The following is a 21116-nucleotide window of genomic DNA, read 5'->3' as shown; positions in this document are numbered from 1 at the left end:
CCTAGATGCAAGAACCTGACATTGGATTATTGCCTGCAGCCTTCAGCTCTGTCATTCTGGGCCTCAGTCCCTGCCAGGGAAGATAAAAAAGGGCAAAAGATGAGCCAGAATCAGTGAGCAGGCAGGGACAGGGGCAAGGCCAGAACTTAAAGGAGACACCACAACCACTGCCCTTTCCATAGCAAGAGCGACCAGCTGAGGACGAACCAGTAGGTTGCTCCAATGGGGAGTGGGGGGAGTAACCCAGCACATTTCAAAATCGTTTTATCTGCCCATCAGGAGATCTAGCTGGATTCCCGAAAATGACACTATTTTTCCTGTGTGATTTTGGGAAGAGATTTGACTTCTCTGAGTTTTCATAAAATTAGGAGATTCATTCAGAGATATACCAAATGAGAAATGCGGAGGACATAACAAACAGACACAGGCTATGTAACCACAGAGGAATTACAGAGGTGTGAGAAGAAGCACTGGGCATGGGGGGCAGAATGGCGAGGGGGCCTCACCTGTTTGAAGAGCCAGCCTGCCTTGGTGACAGGTGCGTTGAGGTTCCGTTTCATGGAGTGTGAGCGCTTGCCAAAGGCAATGGCCTTGCGGGAGGTCCGGGTGGCCTAGGGAGGCAGAGAGAGAGAGAGGCTGGCCCTACTTCTTCCTTCTCCTGTGTTCTGTTCCACTGGCCAAGGGGACAGCTGTACGCCTCTGGGGTTACCCCAAGGTGCCCTCAAGCTCAGAGGCCCACGTGTGAATCTTGGATCTGCTGCTAACTCAAGAGCACAGCCTCTGAAGTCTTTGGCTCTTTTTCTTATTTCTAAAGCAGGGCTCAAATGAATAATCCTGCCTGTACGAGAGAAGAGGGGGCTTTGGGAGCTTTGGGGGTTTTCTTATAGGGAAAATAAGATTTTTCATTTCACTCCTGGCTTACCTTTCATCTACTGGCCTTCCTCCCGACCTCTTTCATAATGCTTTCTGGAACCTTCGACTGCAAGTAACTTCCCTGCACCACCGTCCTCTGAGTCCTGTCCATCCTCAAATGTCCAACGTTCCACAGAGCTGGGAACACCTCCACGAGAGTTCCGGCTCCTCACTGCCATGTGCACACTGTCGTTCTTCCGCACTTTGGCAATAATCTCTTTCCTGAGGCATCACTGATCTTCCACCGTTTAGTCCTGCTCATCACTATCAGCTTCTAGAATATTCTCTCAGAGTCAGTCATCCTCTCCATTCCGTCTTGCCATCACTGTGGCACTGTTCTTGAGGATGACTCATCCGATGCCTTAACTTTATACAACCCTGATGCCCTCAACATCACAATCCTCCAGCGCCCAGCTCCCCCGGCAGCTGACTCCCATGGCCACACCTCAGACCTGGTTAGTACCTAAGCCCCTTCACCATGGACATCCTCAATTCTAATATTCCCATTTTCCAATCACAACATTACACACTTTGGGCTTTCTCACCCTGTTACTCAGTTACACAAGCTTTCCTACTTCAGTGGGATGACCAGCTCCTTAATTCTTCCCCGTTTGATCTGGAGCCATCAGCCACCTCCTGCTTCCAGTTATTTGCCCACAGAGTGCAGGCTCCACAGTAGAGTGCCTCAACTGCGCTCTCAAATACTCCCCCCCTGTCTCTCTGCTCAATCTTCTCTACAACTTAGAATCTCAGATTAATCACAGCATTCACCCTCCCTGCACTCAGCTAGATTATGGGGCTGCTGTTGAGAAACCACACTGCCATACGGATGAAGCCGCTGCGGACTCGCGGCCCCCAGCCCCAGCTGCGCTCGGCCCCAGGTGGCATCTCCATTCTCTACCCCCACCCTTCTCCTGAGCCCTGCACCTTCCCCCTGTGTCTGAGGCCGCTGCAGACTCACGGCCCCCAGCCCCAGCTGCGCTCGGCCCCGGGTGGCATCTCCATTCTCTACCCCCACCGTTCTCCCGAGCCCTGCACCTTCCCCCTGTGTCCTCCCCACAGTAGAACTGGATCCTCTTCCACAGAGAAAATTGAGGTTATCAATTTCACACCCTTTTACCCAGAAAATTACTGCCCTTACTCTATCTTTGTCTCTTTCCTGCCAATGTATTAAAAAAAAAAAAAAAAAGCATTGTTCTCTTTTCAAAGCTAACACATCCAACCTTCATTTCCTCTGAGACTTTGCTTCCTCAATCATAATCTCTCAAATCTGTCTTCAACCTTTCCTTCTCCACTGGCTTCTCCTCAGCAAACATGCTCAGGTATCTCTATCTTAAAGCAACTCTGTGTCTCTCTGTCTGTCTCTCTCCCGCTTTCTCCCTTACCCCCACATACGCCTGAATGCCCCCTTAACCTGACATCTGCTGTCAGGTAACACCTTCCCTTCCTTCCCTTTTTCTCTTCAGGGATAGGTTACTGGGAAGAGTTCTGACTTCCTCTCCTCCCATTCACTTTTAACCCTACTCCACCTTTTTCTGAAATGGCTCTTGCAATGTCATTGAAGCAAGGCTGCTCCATCCTTGACTATACTAAAGCATTAAATAATATTAACCTGGCCCTGGCCTGTTGGCTCAGTGGATAGATAGAGTGCTAGCCTGGCATATGGACGTCCTGGATTTAATTCCCAGTCAGGGCACACAGAGAAGCGACCATCTGCTTTTCTCCCCCTCCCTCTCTCCCTTCTCTCTCTTTTCTCCTCTCACAACCTGTGACTCAATTGGTTCAAGCATCAGTCCCGGACGCCGAGGATAGCTCAGTTGGTCCAAGCATGTAGGCCTCAGGCACTAAAAACAGCTCAGTTGACTCAAGCATGGGCTCCAGACAGGGGTTGCCAGGTGGATCCTGGTCAGGGTACATGCACGAGTCTGTCTCGCTATCTACCCTCCTCTCACTTAAACAAAACAAAACAAAAATATTATTAACCTTACTGTCCTTTTTGAAACTCTTCTTTTGATTTCTGTGATGTTATTTTTCCTTTTCAATACCTCAAACTGTGGCCATTCCTCCTGTCTTCACCTGTACTCTAAGTGCTGGTGGGCTCTAACTAAACTTTAATCCTTTTATTCTTGTTTATATCATTACACATTGTGCCCTTATAAAATCATCTACCAGCAATATGCCTAACATTCCCTAATCTATATCTATGACCTCTTTTCTAGCCCCAGTTTATTTGGCAACTGGTTATCCAACCAGGATTAAGAAAAGTACAAAACCAAGCTTATCTTTTTTCTCACCAAACCTACTCTTTGTTACTTCTCTTCCTGGTGAATGGTATTACAGTCCGCCTGGGCACCTAGACCAGAGCTCTGAACCACCTCCCACTGTTCCCTCATTCTTTTGTACAATCATTTATGCAGGATTGAGGAGTCCATCTTCCTAAAAGTTCTCCAGTTCCATTTACTGCCTCCCAGGCTGTCATCTCTTCTTGTTGTTCAGCCTCTGCCATGAACTAAGGTTCTCTTTCTAAAACATAATATAATCACGTCACTCTCTTAAAATTTCTCATTACCTCTCATCACTTGGTAGTGAATTCAAATTCCTCAGCACAGCACACGAGGACAGGTGTATAAGATCTGCAGGGCCCTAACCCACCATGTGCCATGCTAGCAGACAGGCCTCGCCCCTGGTCATGCCTAATTCCTATGCTTCTCTCCCACCCCCAATGCCTTGGCACATTTGCTCTTCCACAGAAGGTGGGGGGGGGGCATCTTTCTTATCTAGAAATCCCAACTCATGTTTTAAAGAGTATTACAGACCCCCCTATTCCACAAAACTTCCCTGATTCCCCAGAGCGATTAGCTGCCCCCTCCTCTCCATCTATTCTTTTTTTTTTTTTTTTTTTTTTTTTTTCTGAAGCTGGAAACGGAGAGACAGTCAGACAGACTCCCGCATGCGCCCGACAGGGATCCACCCGGCACGCCCACCAGGGGCGATGCTCTGCCCACCAGGGGGCGATGCTCTGCCCCTCCGGGGAGTCGCTCTGCCGTGACCAGAGCCACTCTAGCGCCTGGGGCAGAGGCCAAGGAGCCATCCCCAGCGCCCGGGCCATCTTTGCTCCAATGGAGCCTTGGCTGCGGGAGGGGAAGAGAGAGACAGAGAGGAAGAGGGGGGTGGAGAAGCAAATGGGCTCTTCTCCTGTGTGCCCTGGCCGGGAATTGAACCCGGGTCCCCCGCACGCCAGGCCAACGCTCTACCCCTGAGCCAACCGGCCAGGGCCTCCATCTATTCTTATAGTCTAAAATTTTTCACACTGCAATGAGACTAGGGACTTTTGTTTATTTCTTTATCATCAGAACCTACCATGGTATAAAATAAGCATTGGCTTATTAACTGGCTAAAATAAGCATTGTTAAATATCTAGTAAGATCCTACATACATGGCTGAGATTAGCCTCTGAAGAAGTCTAAGAATAGGCAAGCCCAGAGATCCTTCCCCTTCCTCTCCATCCGTTATCTGTCAGTTTCACCTTCTCTCAGCTGCCTAGCCTGTGCTCCCACAGCTCGCCACTCCAGCTGTTCTCCTGCCAACCCTAGGCTCCCTGTCTTTTTTGCCACTGCTTCCCAGCAACCCTCAGCCTTAGGCCAATCCAACCACCTGCTTTCCCTACTCCTACTCCACAGCCAGGCTATGAGTATTGCTGGAGGAAATCCACACACCTGGGGACTCGAGCCACACAGATTGAGTCTATGACCTCTGATGACCTTTTGATTCGATGGAGTAATATTTCATACGTCTCTTGTTGACCACTGTTCCTGTTCTCCAAACCTTGGGCATATTCTCAAATCCCTCGATGCCTCTCCGCCCACCGGCTCCTTTTAGCAGAAAACCCTACCTCCTACTTCCCAGGAAAAGTTGAGGAAGTGAGGTAGGATGTCTTTAACTTCCTAGAACCCCTCCCCCCACTTCACGTGCCTTTTTTATGCGATCTCAGGAAGAGCACCCCTTCCCTATCCAGGCTTCCAACGTCTCTGCCTCGGACTCCTGTCTCCACAGAGACGTGACTCACTGGCTCCCTTCTTTCTCCTGAACTTAATACACTTGGTCATCCATCCTTGCTTCTAACATCTTAAAACAAAACAAAACGAACGAAGAAAACCTACCTCCTCCATCTTGCAAATCTCCTCGCTTCCACCCTCTGCCCCTCGTTTCCCTTAACAGTCAGGTTTATTGAAAAGTATTTCTTTCGAAATACTTCAAACATTTTAGAAAAGTAGGGGATGAATCACCCCTATGTGTTGGAGTTGTTTTTCTTCTAATAAAACATGACAGATAGAGCTGCAACTCCCTTTGAGCCCCTCCCCAACCTCCTTACCTTTCCTTCCTCCCTAAAGGCAACTGCTGACCCAAATCAGTCTGCCTGTTCATGCTTATACGCTTGTACTGCATATTTATCTATGAAAATATAGTATTGCTTTTCATGTCTGTACGTTTTACATAAATGACATTCTTTTCATATTCTGCAACTTGCTTTTTACTCAACATTATGTTTTCAAGATTTATGCTTGTTCATACAGACTTCTATAGTCCATTTAATTTGGGGAGATACTCCATTGCATGACTAGACCACCACTGATTTTCCAGTTTCTTAGAAGAACAGTTTCTACCCTTCAGTGTTTCTCCATCTCCCCTTCCACCTCTTCTTTAGCACCCTCTGGCTTGTCTTCTACCCTCCTCACACCACTGAAACTGCCCGAGTCAGGTGTCCAGTGACCACAGTGGATGTTAAGCCCCATCAACATTTTCATCTAAATAAGACCTTATCACCTTGCCCTCTCTGCCACATTCTTCTCTGGAGTACTCCTTCCTCCTGAGACCCTCCTTCCTTCCACTTCCCTTTCTGAGCTCTCCACTGCCATGTCCTTCGTGAGTTCTTTTTCTTTTTCTGTCATCCTAGATTGGTGGTTCTTAATGAGCATGGGGCAAATTTGTTCCATAAAAGACATCCGACAATGTCTGGAAATGTTTTGGGTTGTCACAGTGTGGGTGCTACTGGGAGCTAGTGGGTAGAGGCCGTGGATGCTGCTCAACATCCTATAATGAATAGTCCCACACTGCATAGGAATATCCAACACAAAATGCTAATAGCACTGAGGTTGAGAACCCCTAGTGTAAATGTCTTTTCATGAGGTTCTGCTCCGAGCACCTCCCCTGCTCCTTGGAGCCTGCAGACACGGTGGGACAGGCTGTTTCCTAGGATTCCTGCCCTGTGGCCTACCTTGGAGGCTGGAATCACCCGGACACTGGGCCGCTCTGGAGGGACCTCAGACACCATGTTGTGGTTGGATATGTCACGGTTGGTGGTAGCCGGGCGTTTCCCACCTGCTTTATTGGACATGTCCAAGGCCGCTCTGATTTCAAGTTGACCAGAAGAGAAGAAAGAGACTATTCAGAACCATGAAACAATGGAAACCACCGTCCCTTTCCCATGCTGCCACCCACTGTTCCAGCATCAGCACAAAATTAGATCCCCTAGTGCTACCAAGAGGTCATCTCAGCTACGCCCTCAGCCCTTCAGAGATTATATGCCAGTAATCCCGGACTGGCTCCTCTTTCCTGTAAATTCATTTTTAAAATCCTCAACCCTGGGACTCAGGAACTCCTTTTCTTTTTAATTTAAAAGATAATAGCCCAGTGGACTATGAGAGTCATTTAATTATCTTTTTTCTTTCTTTCACTGGGCCAAGATCCAGAGCGAATGGAATTAGCATTTGGCTCTCCTGGTTATACAGATTCCCTCACCATTCCCCTTAGACGCCCCTGGCTGATATACCGAACGCCGACCTGTCGCACTCCTTTAGCTCAACCTATGAAACGCAGCAACCTGAGATCTGCTAGGTTTGTGGGAAAGCGGACAAGGGTGTCCAGTCAGAGGGTCTCAGAAGCTTCCAGTCCTCAGAACCGAAGGGACTGGCCCTAAATCCCTTTGCTCTCCTTTGCCATCCCACCCCATTCCCTTCCTAGCTGCCCAGTGGCAACGGGGTGGTGGTGGTTAAAAATGGAATGGTCAGGCAGTAAGTGGGGCAAACCTACGTTTTCAAGTCAAATTTTTTGTTTTCCTCCGGGACCTGGCCAGTCACTGGGTGTAGAAATGTGTTCCGTCTTTCATTGTGGCTGCGGAGGCAAAAAAGAGAGAGAAGTTGGTGATCAAGATGAAGAAAGCAGAGACACAAGCAAAAGATGAACAGGCCATGGGCAGTGACAGGGACGATGACCATGGAGGAGCTCATCCCTCGGTTTTCCTGTGGGACTGTGAGAGGCAAGATGGAGGCAAGATGGAAGGCTGGGCTGTAGAGGAGGCAGCTGCAATCGGGTTGGGTGTGAAAAAGAAACCTTTTACCAGTCAGTGTTAACGACTTACCAGAGATCCCTGAGACTGGAAATAAACCCCACTTAACCCTCTCAGTGGTCATCCTGGGAAGGTGTGTGAGTGGGACAGGGAGGGGACCCTAATAGTCAACATTTCACGTGAGGTGAGTTCTCTCCTAGGGACAATGGCCAGCAGTGCTCCACATAAAAACTGCTCACTCATTTGTTGAAAAAACTCTCTCATGACTTTGGACTCCTTCCTCTCCTGCTCTATGTTCTATCTCCTTAAATAAAATGAGAGATCAAAAACTCCATTCCTGGCCCTGGCCGGTTGGCTCAGGGGTAGAGCGTCGGCCTGGCGTGCGGGGGACCCGGGTTCAATTCCCAGCCAGGGCACACAGGAGAAGCGCCCATTTGCTTCTCCACCCCCCCCCTTCCTCTCTGTCTCTCTCTTCCCCTCCTGCAGCCAAGGGTCCATTGGAGCAAAGATGGCCCGGGCGCTGGGGATGGCTCCTTGGCCTCTGCCCCAGGCGCTAGAGTGGCTCTGGTCGCGGCAGAGCGACGCCCCCGGAGGGGCAGAGCATCGCCCCCTGGTGGGCAGAGCGTCGCCCCTGGTGGGCGTGCCGGGTGGATCCCGGTCGGGCGCATGCGGGAGTCTGTCTGACTGTCTCTCCCCGTTTCCAGCTTCAGAAAAATACAAAAAAAAAACAACCCAAAAAACTCCATTCCTGAGCTTGGGCTAGGACCCACCCACACCCTAAGTCCAGGGTCTCCCAGTTTAAGGGCTAGTGGATATTGCTGAGCCCTCGGGAATTGTCAGGCAGTGAGGTTAAGTGCTTAGCTCCACAGTCAGATCTAATTAAGGGATGTGCGGCCCAGGAGTGGGGTACTGTGAGGACAGCCTGCAGGAAGCAGAGGCGCATGGACCAGGGGCATGTTCTGTGCAGAGGCAGATGGGGAGCAACGTTGCGAAGGCTCCTTTGGGAAGTCCTGCTGTGGCTCTTCTGGCTGACTGAATGTCAGGCTAGTCCCCTGGCAGCTCTTCGGGGTGGTGGGGAGGAGGGGCAGTAGACAGAGCTGAGAGGGGATGAGTACAGTGGGTCTAAGCTACAAATGGCAGCCATTTGAGACAGATTCTGAACACAGGGGACTGCCTGGCAAGAAAGCTGTAGGAGATTCAAGCATGCAGTCAGTGAGGGGCTGGAAGAGTGTTAAGATCCTCTTCATCCAGCCCTCTCAGGAGATACACTGTGAGAGCCCAGAGTAGGCTCCGTCCAGCCCGGACAGAGCCCGCGGAGGTTGTTCCGAGGCTGTGGGTCCTAACGCTGGCTGGCCACGTGAGCACTCCCACAGCAGAGGACCAGCTGGTCAGCTAGTGCAGAGGAAAGAGATTTTAGCCTAGTCCCTTCAGCTGCACGAGAAAAGTAACTTTTTGAAGACCCTCTTTCAATAGCCCCGGACACATCCCAGCCATTGGCTGTCTGTTGAAGCAAAAGATAATATCAAAAGGTATTTTTTCAGTTTCCAAACCAGTCATGTTCAGATCAAATTCAAAGACATGTAGTGACAGAAGCACAGTGGGCAGTGGCTAGAGCCTAGGGGGAAGTCTGGGTTTGGTGGCTTGGGCTTGCTGGCTGGGACCCTAAGTCTGGCCCATGTCCACCTGGCCTGGGTTCTAACACTAGCACATTGGTCACCTGCTCCCCGCTTCTCAAACTCTTTCCCTCCTCCCATCTGTTCCAACAAGGATGCTCTCTTCAACTTAAGCACAGGGAGTCTCTGCAAGGAAGGGTAGCTGTTTACAGTCACCCTCACCCCTGGTTCTGCCCTGAGTCGGGGTCCAAGGGGCTGGAAGTGTGTGACAATAGGTCCTTGAGGTGCCAAGGTCTCTGCTTTTTCCCAGTAGCACAGAGCACCTGCCCTCTACTCCAGCCCCTTCTTCTCTACCTGTTCCTGTGCTGACTTTGCTGAAACTTCCCTGCAGGCACTAGTACACACACACACACACACACACACACACACACACACACACACACACACACACACGCCCACAGTCTGCCGTCGTCTGGCACACTTCTCTCGGGGTACGGCGAATTTCTCCCTGCCCAGACTCTCCTACCCAGCAACCCCTACACATGACGTCCTCTCTCTATCCCGGCACCACCAATTTCAAAATAGCTTCCCCTTGACGAGCACTGCAATGCAGCAGCCACTGTCCTCACTGCCCTCCCTCCTTCAGGGCAGGTCAGGCAGACCCCACCCACACTGAAGTCCTGGATCCGGGGAGCTGCCAACCCTGCCTGCGCTCACTTCCCTTGGCTCATGTCCACTGAAGAAATTCCTACCTGGCCCGGCGATCAGCGCGAAACTTCAACATCCTTTTGGCAGTTCTGTCCCCAGCTCAGCAGCCTCAGAGGACCCACCAGCCACCCTGCTCCTACCATCCCTTGAGCAGTAAGTCCTCCGGTCCCGCGCAGGGCCCTGGCCGAGCTCCAGACACTGCTGGTCCCCCCCTCCTCCCGGTTCTAGCATGAGGGAAGGGGGAGGGCTCTTCCCAGACAGTGGGAGGGGTGCCCAGGTACCCTAGGGGGCCTGTGGCTCCCCAGCATTCAGCCCCTCAGAGTCAGAGAGCTCCAGGCAAAGTAAGTGAGCAGGGGATGATCCTCGCAGTCCAAGTCCCCAAGGAGAAAATGCTGAGACGGAGAGACAGGCATACGTGGAGCAGGTGTACAACTTCCAGGTAGTCCGACCTCACTGAGCTAAGGACACAGAGCAGCTGGGAGGGCGGAGGAGTCTGGGGCTGCATGCCCATCTGCATGGCAAAAACTCAGCCAGCTGACCTGCGGGAAGACAGTCCTCCCTGCCTCTGACTCCCAGCCCAGAGCCCGGGCCCTTAGGCTGAAATCAACTTGCTTCCCAGAGACGCTTCTGATCCTGTGGGCATAAGGGTTAAATGAAGCTCCAGATTCTGTGCTGTTGTTGCCCCGCTGCCTGAAGGCTGAGGTTGATTAAGTCTCGTCTCTCCTCTCTCAGCCTGCCCAGCCTTCTGTCTGGACAGAAGCAGAATTGAGCAAAGGTTCTCCGCCAAGTCCCCCTACACGCTCCCTTTCGACACAGCCTCAGCTCACTTGCCCTCTGCCTGGGGTGGTCCAGCTGATGAGGAGCATGTGGAGCACGTGGGCACTGGTGCTGTGGAGCCAGAGCTGGTTTCAAGAACTGGCTTCTCTGCTCCGGCAAAACTGAAGGCAAGCTTCTTCCCAAAGCTCGTGAGGAAGAGGGCAGCGAATGGGGCTCAGGAGGGGTCACCGTGTGTTTACTTCTGAAAGTCTTCCCAGATGCGTTATGATAAATTCCATCTGGCAACTGTCAGATCTGCTCAAGGGTAAGGAGGTCTGCATCACTGTTCATTCTCCTGAACTCTCCAGGCACCGAAGATGGTCAAATTTCCCCTTCTCCTTACGTCCCTCCATGACTTAGGGTTCTTGGACTGCAAGGGCCTCTGAAGGTCATCTCTTCCATCCCCCTACCTCCAGGCAAGCCTGCTGGCTCTCCAATCAATTTCATTAAGTATCTTGGTTGTTTGTAAAGGATTCTAGCAAAGAAAGCTCCAGATCCACTGTTGTCCTATACTGCTACGATGTTTTTCTCAATACCAATTTCAGTTCCTCCGGCTTTCACAAGTATTCCATTTTTGGTTTCAGCTTGAAGAATCCCTTCTGACTAACGTAGTTGCTTTTAGCAGCACCAGACATTCTGTTGACATCATGTCAGTTCTTATGGCAGTTCTCTGATGTCACAATAGATACTAAAAAGGAGGGGCTAATCTAATTTTTTGGACTGAGGATAGAACTCAGTCAGAAGACAATGCAATTAGTGAAGAGAAAAGCAAATGGACAGCATTATTATTAAACCCACTATGAAGCAAGCTGGTCAGATATCACTGGGGCAAACAGCTGCTAAACCTAATTTAAGCAACTAAACCTAAATTCAAAAGGCCAATATACTCAAACATTTAGTGGTATGTTTGCAAATGTTTTGTTCTAATGACAAGAGGCTTTTGTTTCCAGAGGCCACACTCTCCCCGTCCAGTTACCTGAGCCCTGCTATGGTTATGGAGAGCTGGGCCCACTCCTGATGCACATGTGGGGCCTCTGCCTATGCACAGTAGGAACTCAGTATTTATTGAATGAGTGAGTAAGTGAATGAGCGAACAAAAGAGACTCTCCATGCTCATTTAATTTTTATCTACCTGCATTTGGAGTTTGACATTCTATTACCAAGGGCTTCCCTATCTCTGCTCTCTCTTAGAATTAATTACTTCCTCTCCACGAGAGCAGCTATTTCTGCCCCCTCACCCCCTCACTCAGCCCCCCCCCCCCCGCCTGGCTCCCCCTTGAATATGCAGTTTGGCTTTGCTCCATCTTCATTAAGAGGGAAAGAAAATTCAGCTCATTTGCACAGGAGGAGGGGGGTGAAGGTGCATCGGGAAAATGAGTTTTCTTCCTCTAAAAGCAAAAATATACCCCTTCCTTTAAAGCTAAGCTCAGGGGCTTCCCACAGCCTTTGCTTAAGTTTCAAGTTGAGTTACTTCTCCCATGGCCAGTGAAGACAGCAGAAGGAATAGCAGCGGAGGCTCCAGGGTTGGCCCTGCCTATTGAGAGCTCCGAAATCCTTGGTTACTTCAGTACACGGCACACAGAATGCCTAGCTGGGGTGCTCTTCCTCTGCCACTAAATTGCACAGAATGGCAGGTTTCCATTTCAGTTTAGACAGCAGGAAGAACTTACCAGGTGCAGAACATTAAAAAAAAGAAAACACGGAGAGGTTATCTGTTTTTGCTCTCCTCTGCCCTCTCTTTTAGGATGACAAAGGGCCTCCCATTCTCAAGGATAAATGGTTATGAATACCTCTCTAAATGGACCTCTCAACTGCCACCAAGAAAAAGCAGTAAAGGAGATTTGGGGAGCATCCTAAACTCCTGAGTTGCCCACTCGGTGTTTCCCCCGTCTACTGTCCCTATGAAGGTGGCCCCACTGGAAGTGCCATCAGTGGAAGAAGAATTGGTAGGAGCAGACTTTTGGTGTAAAGATCCAACATGAATTAGCTCTTTGATTTGACTTCTTTGGCTCTTAGTTTTCTCATGTGAAAATGAAACACCTCTACCCCTATAAAATAACAGCAGTAAACTTTCAAAATGTGAAATGTTTTATGCATAAGATATAATGGTCATGATCATTTTGCTTAAAAACAGAAATACACCAGGTGCTGAGCTAGAAAATGACATCAGATGGTCTCAGGCTTAGAGGCTGGGCATGGGGGGAGGGGCATTCTAGAAGCGCCAAGGCCCATAAACGACAAAGAGGCAGATCCTCTCTCCATTTCGTTGGGGCTTTCCTATAGTTCCAAGAACACTCTAAGCCTCGAAGTCCTAATGGCAGCCTCACTGCAGAGATAACTGTGTACTGATTCCTCTCCAAATGTCCTCCCCAAGAATCAGCATCTATCTGGAGTGATATCTGACAATACACAGTCAAAAGCAGCAAATTCCACCTGGATGCTCACGACCCTTTGCAGGCACGCATATTTGCACACGCACACACCCAGGCTGGATGCCCAGAGCTCCCACTGCGATAAATATTAAACAACTAGAGAAAGACACTCAACTCCTTCCACCCCCGGGCCCCTCTTGGTTATCTGCCGTATTCCAAGCTGCTTCATTTCCATAGCTCCTGAGAATCTGCTGACAGAGAATCAGCCCTGGCCATGTTTCCCCATCCCGAGAATGCTTTGGCTTCTGGTATTACAGCTCATTAGATGGAGGGAGGACAGGGAGGTGAGCGGGAAGGAGGGGTGCCTATGGCCCATTCCTCCCACTTCCTTCTTTCCCCCAGCTAGCAAATTCCAAGCCAACACTGTCCACACTCCAGGGAGGATTTCTGCTGCCAACAGAGGAGGGGAGGTGGGGAGAGGTTTGGCTCCTTCTCTCCACCTCCCCTCTGGATCTCATCATTATTTTCAAGGCACTCTATCTGCTCCGGCATTCTGTCCCATTTAAAAACCAGAGAGGTTTACATTTCCAACAACCCTGATGTGCCTGCTTCCTGGAGCTCCCCCAGTCAGTCATTCCTAGGAAAACACACCCTCCAGGCAACTTCTCCCTGCCAGGGTCGCTATGCTCGCCTGACTGTTGCTGCACACAGAGAAGGGGCCTAAGTGAGTCAGGCCCTGATGGTACCTTTGGGTATTTGCTAGTGAGGAGCCCCTCTAAAGACACGGTCTCTTTTCCATTTGTTCTCTACAAATTAAAACACCAGTTCTGCAGGCTCTGCGGGCCAAGCTGCCAGCCTTATGCTTGCACTCGTTTCCCTCTCAGTCCTGTCCCCAGCCATCCCCTTAGGCCACGCAATTTCCAAAATGGCAAGCAGAGGTGTTCTACCGCACGCAGCTTAGACCCCTGAAAACGCTAGGCTACTGGGCTGTGTCTAGGAGGTTAAGACCTGTGCTGCTCTTTCCTGCTTAATTCTGCCTGTGCTCACACCCAACCTCAGAGCAAAATACATTTCCTTACCCACGATGTCCAGTCATGGAAGACCGGGGAAGGTCACCCTGAGTGGGACCCTCACTTCAGGCAGAAAGCACAAGAGCTGGTTCAGGTGCCAAGGAAATGAAGTCACAAATCAGGGGCCAGATGCAGGTTTCCTCTTTTCCATCCTATGTGGACGTCCCTCCCGTGTGTTATGTCCGCGCCCTGCCCTGGACCTCTGCAGCCCTCTTATTCTAATAATCAGGAAGAGGGAAGCCTAAGGCAGCAGTCAGGGTGGGAGGGCCTGTCTCTTTAGTCAAGGTAACAGCTCATTGTGTGCATGTGTACATGTGTCTATGTGTGTGTGTCGTGTACATTGTGTAGTACGTGTCTCTAAGTCTGTGGTGTATGTGATGTGTGAACTGTGATATGTGTGTAACTGTGTATATGTATGTTGTGTTGATGTATATCTATGTGCTATAGTGTCTATTTAAGTGTGTACATGTCTGTTACATATGTATATTGTGTACGCATGTAAAGGTGTGTATCTATGTGTATAATGTGCGCATGCATGTGCATAGTGTGTATGTATTGTATGTATGTGTGTATATACGTGTGTGTTCTGTGATACGTGTTTGTTATTTGTGGTATACGTAAGTTTAGACATGCCTGTGTATGTGTCTATATTGTATGCATGTGTGTCTACGTGTGTAGTGTGTACAGGTATATGTATGTGTGTACATATGTGTGTGTACGGGGGGATATAAATCTCTCTCGGGAACTTTGTGGGGAATCTTCATACTGATTGTCTAACCTAGCTTTAACTATCTCATCTTTATTTTATGATTTCCGTCTTCTGCAAAAGGAAGATAACCAAGGTGGGTATTCAGCATTACCACACCAGTCATTAAAATGTGGAACTTCTCCCTTATTGGTTAGTAGAGAGCTTCTCTGCCGGACCTCTCAGATACCCCTCCCCCCAGCAACTGACCCCCCCCCCATTCTGGTGATCCAGACATACCACAGAGCCCTTTGGGACTCCAGGCCAGTGTCCTTCATGATGGATACATGATTGAATGTCATTCCTGGAATAGCCATTCCTTAACTGTTTGAACATGATGTCCCTTCAAGTGTTAAAAACTGGTTCTGGGGCCCAGAGGGCGTCACGGGCATTTCCCCCTCACACCATGTCCTATCATGGAGAACTGGGCCAACCCAGCTCTCTCGGGCGCCTCGCACTCCTGTCCTTGTGCCTTTGTTTTGTTCCCTGCAAGGAGGAAAGAGAAATGAAAGGGAGAATACAAAGCTCCCTGGGGTTTCAACTCCATATTTTTCTTGTCTCAGGCTTCCCTTGAGTGTCCCCAGCTAAGCCAGATTGAAAGAGGAAGAAGGTTCCAGTCCCCCCCCCCCCCAATTTGCCTTCTCCTGACAGTCAGCCACAGAGAAAGAGTCCCAAGAGGTAAAGGGGCAGGGCAATAATTAATGACCCCTCCTCCCCCAGCTCTGAGCCTAATCCCACCGCCCTACCCTTCAGAGGCTGAGGCAGCCCAGCTGTCCACTTCCGGGCTGTGGAAGGTCATTCCTAGCTCAGCAGATTTGCTTCTGGTGTCCCACAGAGAGCAGTGACCCCACCCCACAGAAAAGAATTTTACAAAATGTTTGTTTAAAGTTGGGCTGATGTTCCTCCTTCCACACCCTCAAAAGCTACACAATGCCTTCTTGGTTCCCAGTCCAGCAACTTGTGAGGATTAAGCTTTTCTGTGCCTTAGTTTCCTCCTTTTAAGAATGAAACAATGGCCTGCCTGGTGGTGGCACAATGGATAGAGGGTCAACCCAGAAGACCAGGTTCGCTGCTTCAAAACCTGGATCCACCGGCTCAATCCCTAGGTCACAGGCTTGAGCCCAGGGTCACCGGTATGATCCCCAGTCAGAGCACATATGAGAAGCAATCAATGCACAACTAAATAGAGCAACGAGTTGATGCTTCTCTCTTTCTCCCTTCCTCTCTCTCTCACTCTCTCAAAAAAAATAAAAGAAAAGAAGAAGAATGAGACAATGGTAATAAGTGATGTCTTGTTCGGTAGACAATACGGATTCCCCACCAGACCAGTGACAATGCTGTGAAGGGTACAGAACTAAGGGGAAAATTAACTCGTGGACATGGCCTCTGTTCCTTGTCCTGGGAGGAAGGCAAGGCCCATTTTAAAGTCAGGGAAGCTGAGGTCCACCGTCCCAGCTACAATAACAAGAGAGACAAGACAAAATTCCCGTCTCCATGGTTGCCCAGTCCCTTCTACCTGCCCAACCTGAGCTCCCTGTCGCCAGGAAAAAAAAGGAAGAGAGCTTATGGTTCCTGGTGATTCCAGCTCCACAGCCTGCTGGGAGGACACGGGGATGAAAGCAGCAGACCGTCTCACCCATAACCCCTGTGGCCACAGGTCCGAGGACTGTGTGTGGTGTGGGGTAGGGCTACTGCCTGGATACAGCGGTGTGGAGGGACAGTCACACCCACATTTCTTACAGCCTAGCCTCTTTGTCACCGTGCCCTGGCCAGCACCTCACACACAGCAGGAGCTGAATGGCTGTCTGATAGAACGGCTGTAAGGCAGGCGAGTGGTCTGACCATGGTGGGCAAGGGGGACACGTGCCATTCTGCTTTGCAATGTTGAGCTGTGAGTGAGAGAGGCAGGAGAGTTCAGCCTCAAATCCCTCTCACCGGATCCCTGGACCCCAAAGGCAGGTTCCATCTGCTCTGTAGTCCCTCTTTTCCCCGCCCCCTCCCTCCTGGCCAGCCGGACTCTGATAAGAGTCTATAAAGCAGACGCTTTGTCTGGGGGAGAGGAGAGCAATAAATCAATGGGAGTGGGAGAGCAGAAGCCTGGGCAACTACTTCTGGCAGAAGGAGTTTTTACCTCGGCAGGGGGCGGGGTTGCATGGAGTGACGGTGCAGAGGCAGGTAGGAGGGCAGCAAAGCTTTAGGGTAGAGTTGTTCCTTATCTCACCAGATGAGTCTGCCCTTGTGCCCCCAGGAAGGTTCAGCTGCTTGTCCCCTCTAGACTGGGAGTAACAGGCCATCAGGGACACACATGGACTATGGGAAATTCTGAACATCTTCTTTGCCAGGACTGAGGATTCTGGAACTTCCTATGCACTTGGAGAGCTTGCCAAGGGCTCCAAAGACTGAGGGATGTCCTAGATTACTGTCTGCTATAAGAATAATCCAAAAGGAGCTTGAGGACGAGGGCCACCAAGCCGTTAAACAGCTATGCCTGGGGAGAGGTACTGGTGTTTTCTTCCTCTGTGGACTAAGGCAATCACCATGAGCTCCTGTGACACGTCAGAGCAGGAAGGTAAGGTCTGGAAGAGAAGGGACTTGGAGAACATTTGAAGGAAGTTGTCTGGTAAAGACAGAGAATGGACTGTGTGTGGATTATCCTGAAGAAAAAGAGGGAGGAGAGGGCTCCCCGAGCCAGGAATCTCTGGCTGCTGAGGATGGATCTTTTACCTTCCTGGGCCTCATTTTCTGCATCTGTGACATGCACTGATACCAGAGTTGCCGAGAGGATTAAACAAGATCACACTAAAAGCATTTAAGGACCCTTCTTTTTAATCTCATGGCATACATAAACTAATTACTAAAATTCTGCAGCACACCAAAACCTATATTTTTTGGTCAGTCTGACCAAAAAAATAGGTAAAATTTTGATTGATTTACAAAAAATAGTAATAGTAATTACCTACCCTTTTACTCCAAAATGACTTTTTTAAAAATCAAGTGCCTATACTTGTATATAAGGATTTCTAGTACCAAGAATTAACCAATCAGATGCAACCTTATTATGCAACATGACCAATTAGATGTAACTATTATATGACCTATATATTTACGGTTCAAGACAGGGCATTCACACTGGCAGCTATTGTTGTGTTGGTTGTTGTCATTTTTTAATTTGACAACCTAAGAGAAAAGAGGTCAGTGTCCCTGACTAAACAGTCAGGCATTGCATGTTTTAAAAATTCTTGCAGCACAATGGTTTGCTGTGGTACATCTGTTGAAAATCACTGATCTAGGAGAATGCTTGACAAATAGTAGTTGCTCAGTAAGTGGCTGATGTTATAATCATTAACAAAATTAAAGGTATTTATTAATAAAATAAAACAAGTAATGCTATCCCAAATCTGTGCCATCCAGTAGCCATTAGTCATATGTAACTATTTACAATTAATTCATTAAAATGAAATTAAAATCCAGTTCCTCAGTCATGCTAGCCACATTTCAATAGCCACCCTGGCTGCCATATTGGGCGGAGCAGTTGTGGCATGTCTCACATGTAGAATATTCTATTAGACAGCGCTGGGCTAGATGTTCTCTTAGCTACTTTCCACTTCTAATATTTTGGGATTCTATGAAATATTTAACTCCCAACCAGTTTGTCCTTCCACTAGCTGTGTGCTCGGTGTCCTCAGGGAATACACGTGTCCTCATAGTCCTCAGTTAAACCAAAAAGAAAGGGAAGTCTACTGCCAACAATAATGAAAACACTGAAAATCTAACATCAAATGATACATTTCCAAGTCCAATTAAAATTAATTTGGATAATCCATCATATTTACATACTGTATGTATTAAGACTCCCCTCCAGAGTTTAAAAATATTGTTACTAATAGCCCTACTGGGGGCAGAAGGGGGTGGGGGAGGCAGCTGGGAAGGTTATAGTGCAGTTTGAGGAGGTGGGAAGAGTAGTGACAGAAAGGGGGAAAGCAGGCAGGAGAAACGGTCTAGAAACACGGCGCCATGTTCCTCCCTCCTGCCTTCCTTTCCTTCTCGGATTGGCCAACTTCTGGCAGAGGCTGGAGGGAGGAAGAGGAAAGAGGTGGTTTGTCGGGTCTTTTGGTCCAGAGCAAGATGAGCCAGCACAGGGAGAAGAGAGAGGGGGCTGCCTTCCTGCCCCTGCACCCGCCCGCTGCGACCCCGGCACCCACCCAGACCTGGACGGAGCCTGTGCTAACAAGTGGCACACGAAGCAGAGGCCACAGTGTGTTCGTGGACAACCACGGCTTAGAGAAGCAGGGGAAGACCTCAAAAGAATGGAAGAGGCGCTCCCAGGCCTAGACCCCATCCAGAGCCCAGCCAAGAGAAAGAGGGATCCTGAGGAGAAAGGAATAAAGGGGGAGGTAGGAAAAGAGGGGAGGAAGGAAGAAAGGGGGGAGGAAGGGAATCAAGTAAGGATACCGCTGCTCGCTCCCTTGTGCCCCTGCCTTGCAGTAGCATGAATGAAGATGCGCTGTGACAGGAGGAACAGAATGCTTGAGGAGGACAGTAGAGAGGAAAGGGAAGGGAATGCGGTGATGTCTGGGCCAGGACAGAAGCCAGTCTCGGTAAGTGACACCTGAATAAGAAGTGCATCTGTCTCCACCTGTTGGAGCATCTGAACAACTAACTGTCTTGCTGCTGTAGCTTCTGGCCGGGCCTGAGGATAGTATGGCTACAGAACACACAGTGCCCAGTGCAAAATAAAAATGCAGGGCCCCTTGCAAATTAAGAGCCTCAGGATGTCAACAGCAGAGTGGTACACCAAGCCCTTCTGAGCATGCAGGGCGACTATGCAGGTTGCAGGTCCATGGAGCAGCCGCTGGCTTGGAGCTCCAGTTCCTCTGGGTGCTTCTCCTGGGAGCTGGTCACATTGGTGTTCAACTCGCAATACAAGGCAGTGCACGGCAAGCAGCCCCGCCCCCCTCCCAGTCTCTACTTCCCTCTCGCTTGGCTCCCATGCCCAGAAACTTGGCTGTTTTGCTCTTGCCCTGTGGCTCTCAGGGCTGGCACCTCCCCCTTACTGTGCCCGGTTTCTGTTTGTCTGAGGGCAGTCCAGCCAGAAAAAGCACCAGGAAAAGCCAGCCACCCCGGTGGGTTTGCCTTATCTTTCAAATCAGCCTTCAAGACTGGCACAAGGAGCACTCTGTTCCTACCCACCCGTCCCCTCCAGGGCTGCCTAACATCACCATTACTTCATCCGAACATTTTTCCTCCCAAGAAAGAGGCAGAGGACAAAAGGGTTCCCAGCTTAGAGGGGGTAAAATCAACACTTCTGCTTTGGAGACTAATCAGGCTCTCATTTTTTTGTCACCTGCATGTGCGAGTACACACACAGACATCAGCTGAGAAAAGTCAGTCCGATCCATCTCCACAACCAAACCGAGGAGCTCGTGTCCACACGCCCTGCGCAAGTCTGAGCTGTCATGAGAAGGTGCCAGAGGCAAAGAGCACTTGGGGGTTGAGGGAATGAGGGACCTAAATGGGACACTAAGGAAAGCAAACACCTGAACCTGAACCCAAAAGACTTGGGCCTTTTCTTCCTAGATTTCAATATTGCTCCCAAATGACAACTTTGTCTTCTTAATGAGTTAAGAGTTCTCCCCCAAACTCTCTGCACTGCCTCTCCACCCGCGTGTGTCCCTTCTGCTTCTTCACACCTGTTTAAGTAAAAAAGGACAAAAGGCAAGACGCTGCTATCTCAGTCTCCTCTGGCTGCGCCCTCTCCACCTGCCTCCCGTGGCCGGTCCCAGGAAATCAGCCCTCCAGAGAGGCCCGCACAGTGCTTCTGCCCACAGCTCTGGAGACAATGGCTCAGAGGGAGGAAGAGCAGCAGCTGCAGCTTTGTGTGCAGGGTGGCAACACAAAACCATTGTCTCGGCATCAGAACAGACAATGGTTTATATCTCTAGCTTCTGTGCCAAGTAGTTCACTGCCTTGGACTAAAACAATCCTGAAGGTTTCCTTCTAATAAATAGGAATGATACAGAAATCCGGCCCCAAGCTGAAAATTTGTATCTGGTTGTAACAAAAGCCAGCTCCCGCTGAAGGAATGGGTATATGCAGTGCTTCCTCACCCACTCCAGAGCCACCCAGACAAGCATGCAGAGGACAGAAACCAAATGCTCACTCACCAGAGCTCTTCTGCTGTCCCCTCTGCTCTCACCCTGACTCTTTTCACAGCAGCAATAGGAAAAAGGTTTCCCTTTAATACTCACCAGGTCCCTGGTGGGTAACAATCATTAACAGCCACACATGCTGACTAGCCTTAACCCCTTCAGCGCTGGCTTCCCTCCAGCTGGCTGGTGGACTGCCCTGTCCCCTCTTCCCAGCCCCGAGGAAGTGGTGACTCCCACCTTGATGCCATGCACCTGAGTAACGCGCTGCCTCCCATGTGCAGAGGGAGCCCTCTAGTCCCACCCCGCCGCCCCGTCTGATTGGAGCACACTCGCAACCTGAGGCGCTTGGCTCTGGCACGATGCCCAATTGGATGAGCCCACATTA

The 21116-nt window shown here is 49.8% G+C and overlaps 1 protein-coding gene across 7 annotated transcripts in view; it reads right to left on the bottom strand.

Annotated features, from left to right (window-relative positions):
• The window catches only part of PLEKHA6 (pleckstrin homology domain containing A6), a 147244-nt gene that overhangs the window by 39405 nt on the left and 86723 nt on the right, over nt 1-21116 (bottom strand). For all 7 annotated transcript variants that reach the window (XM_066361995.1, XM_066361993.1, XM_066361994.1 and 4 more), the window contains exons 4-6: nt 7003-7083; nt 6188-6320; nt 507-611 (exon numbers count right to left, since the gene is read on the bottom strand). In XM_066361995.1, coding sequence (XP_066218092.1) covers nt 507-611; nt 6188-6320; nt 7003-7083 — 319 coding nt within the window. The remainder of the gene's footprint in view (nt 1-506; nt 612-6187; nt 6321-7002; nt 7084-21116) is intronic.

The sequence above is a fragment of the Saccopteryx leptura genome, chromosome 2, assembly GCF_036850995.1.
Source record: "Saccopteryx leptura isolate mSacLep1 chromosome 2, mSacLep1_pri_phased_curated, whole genome shotgun sequence".
Taxonomy (NCBI): domain Eukaryota; kingdom Metazoa; phylum Chordata; class Mammalia; order Chiroptera; family Emballonuridae; genus Saccopteryx; species Saccopteryx leptura.
The sequence above is the reverse complement of the archived record's forward strand: the minus strand, read 5'-3'. Positions and strand labels throughout refer to the sequence as shown.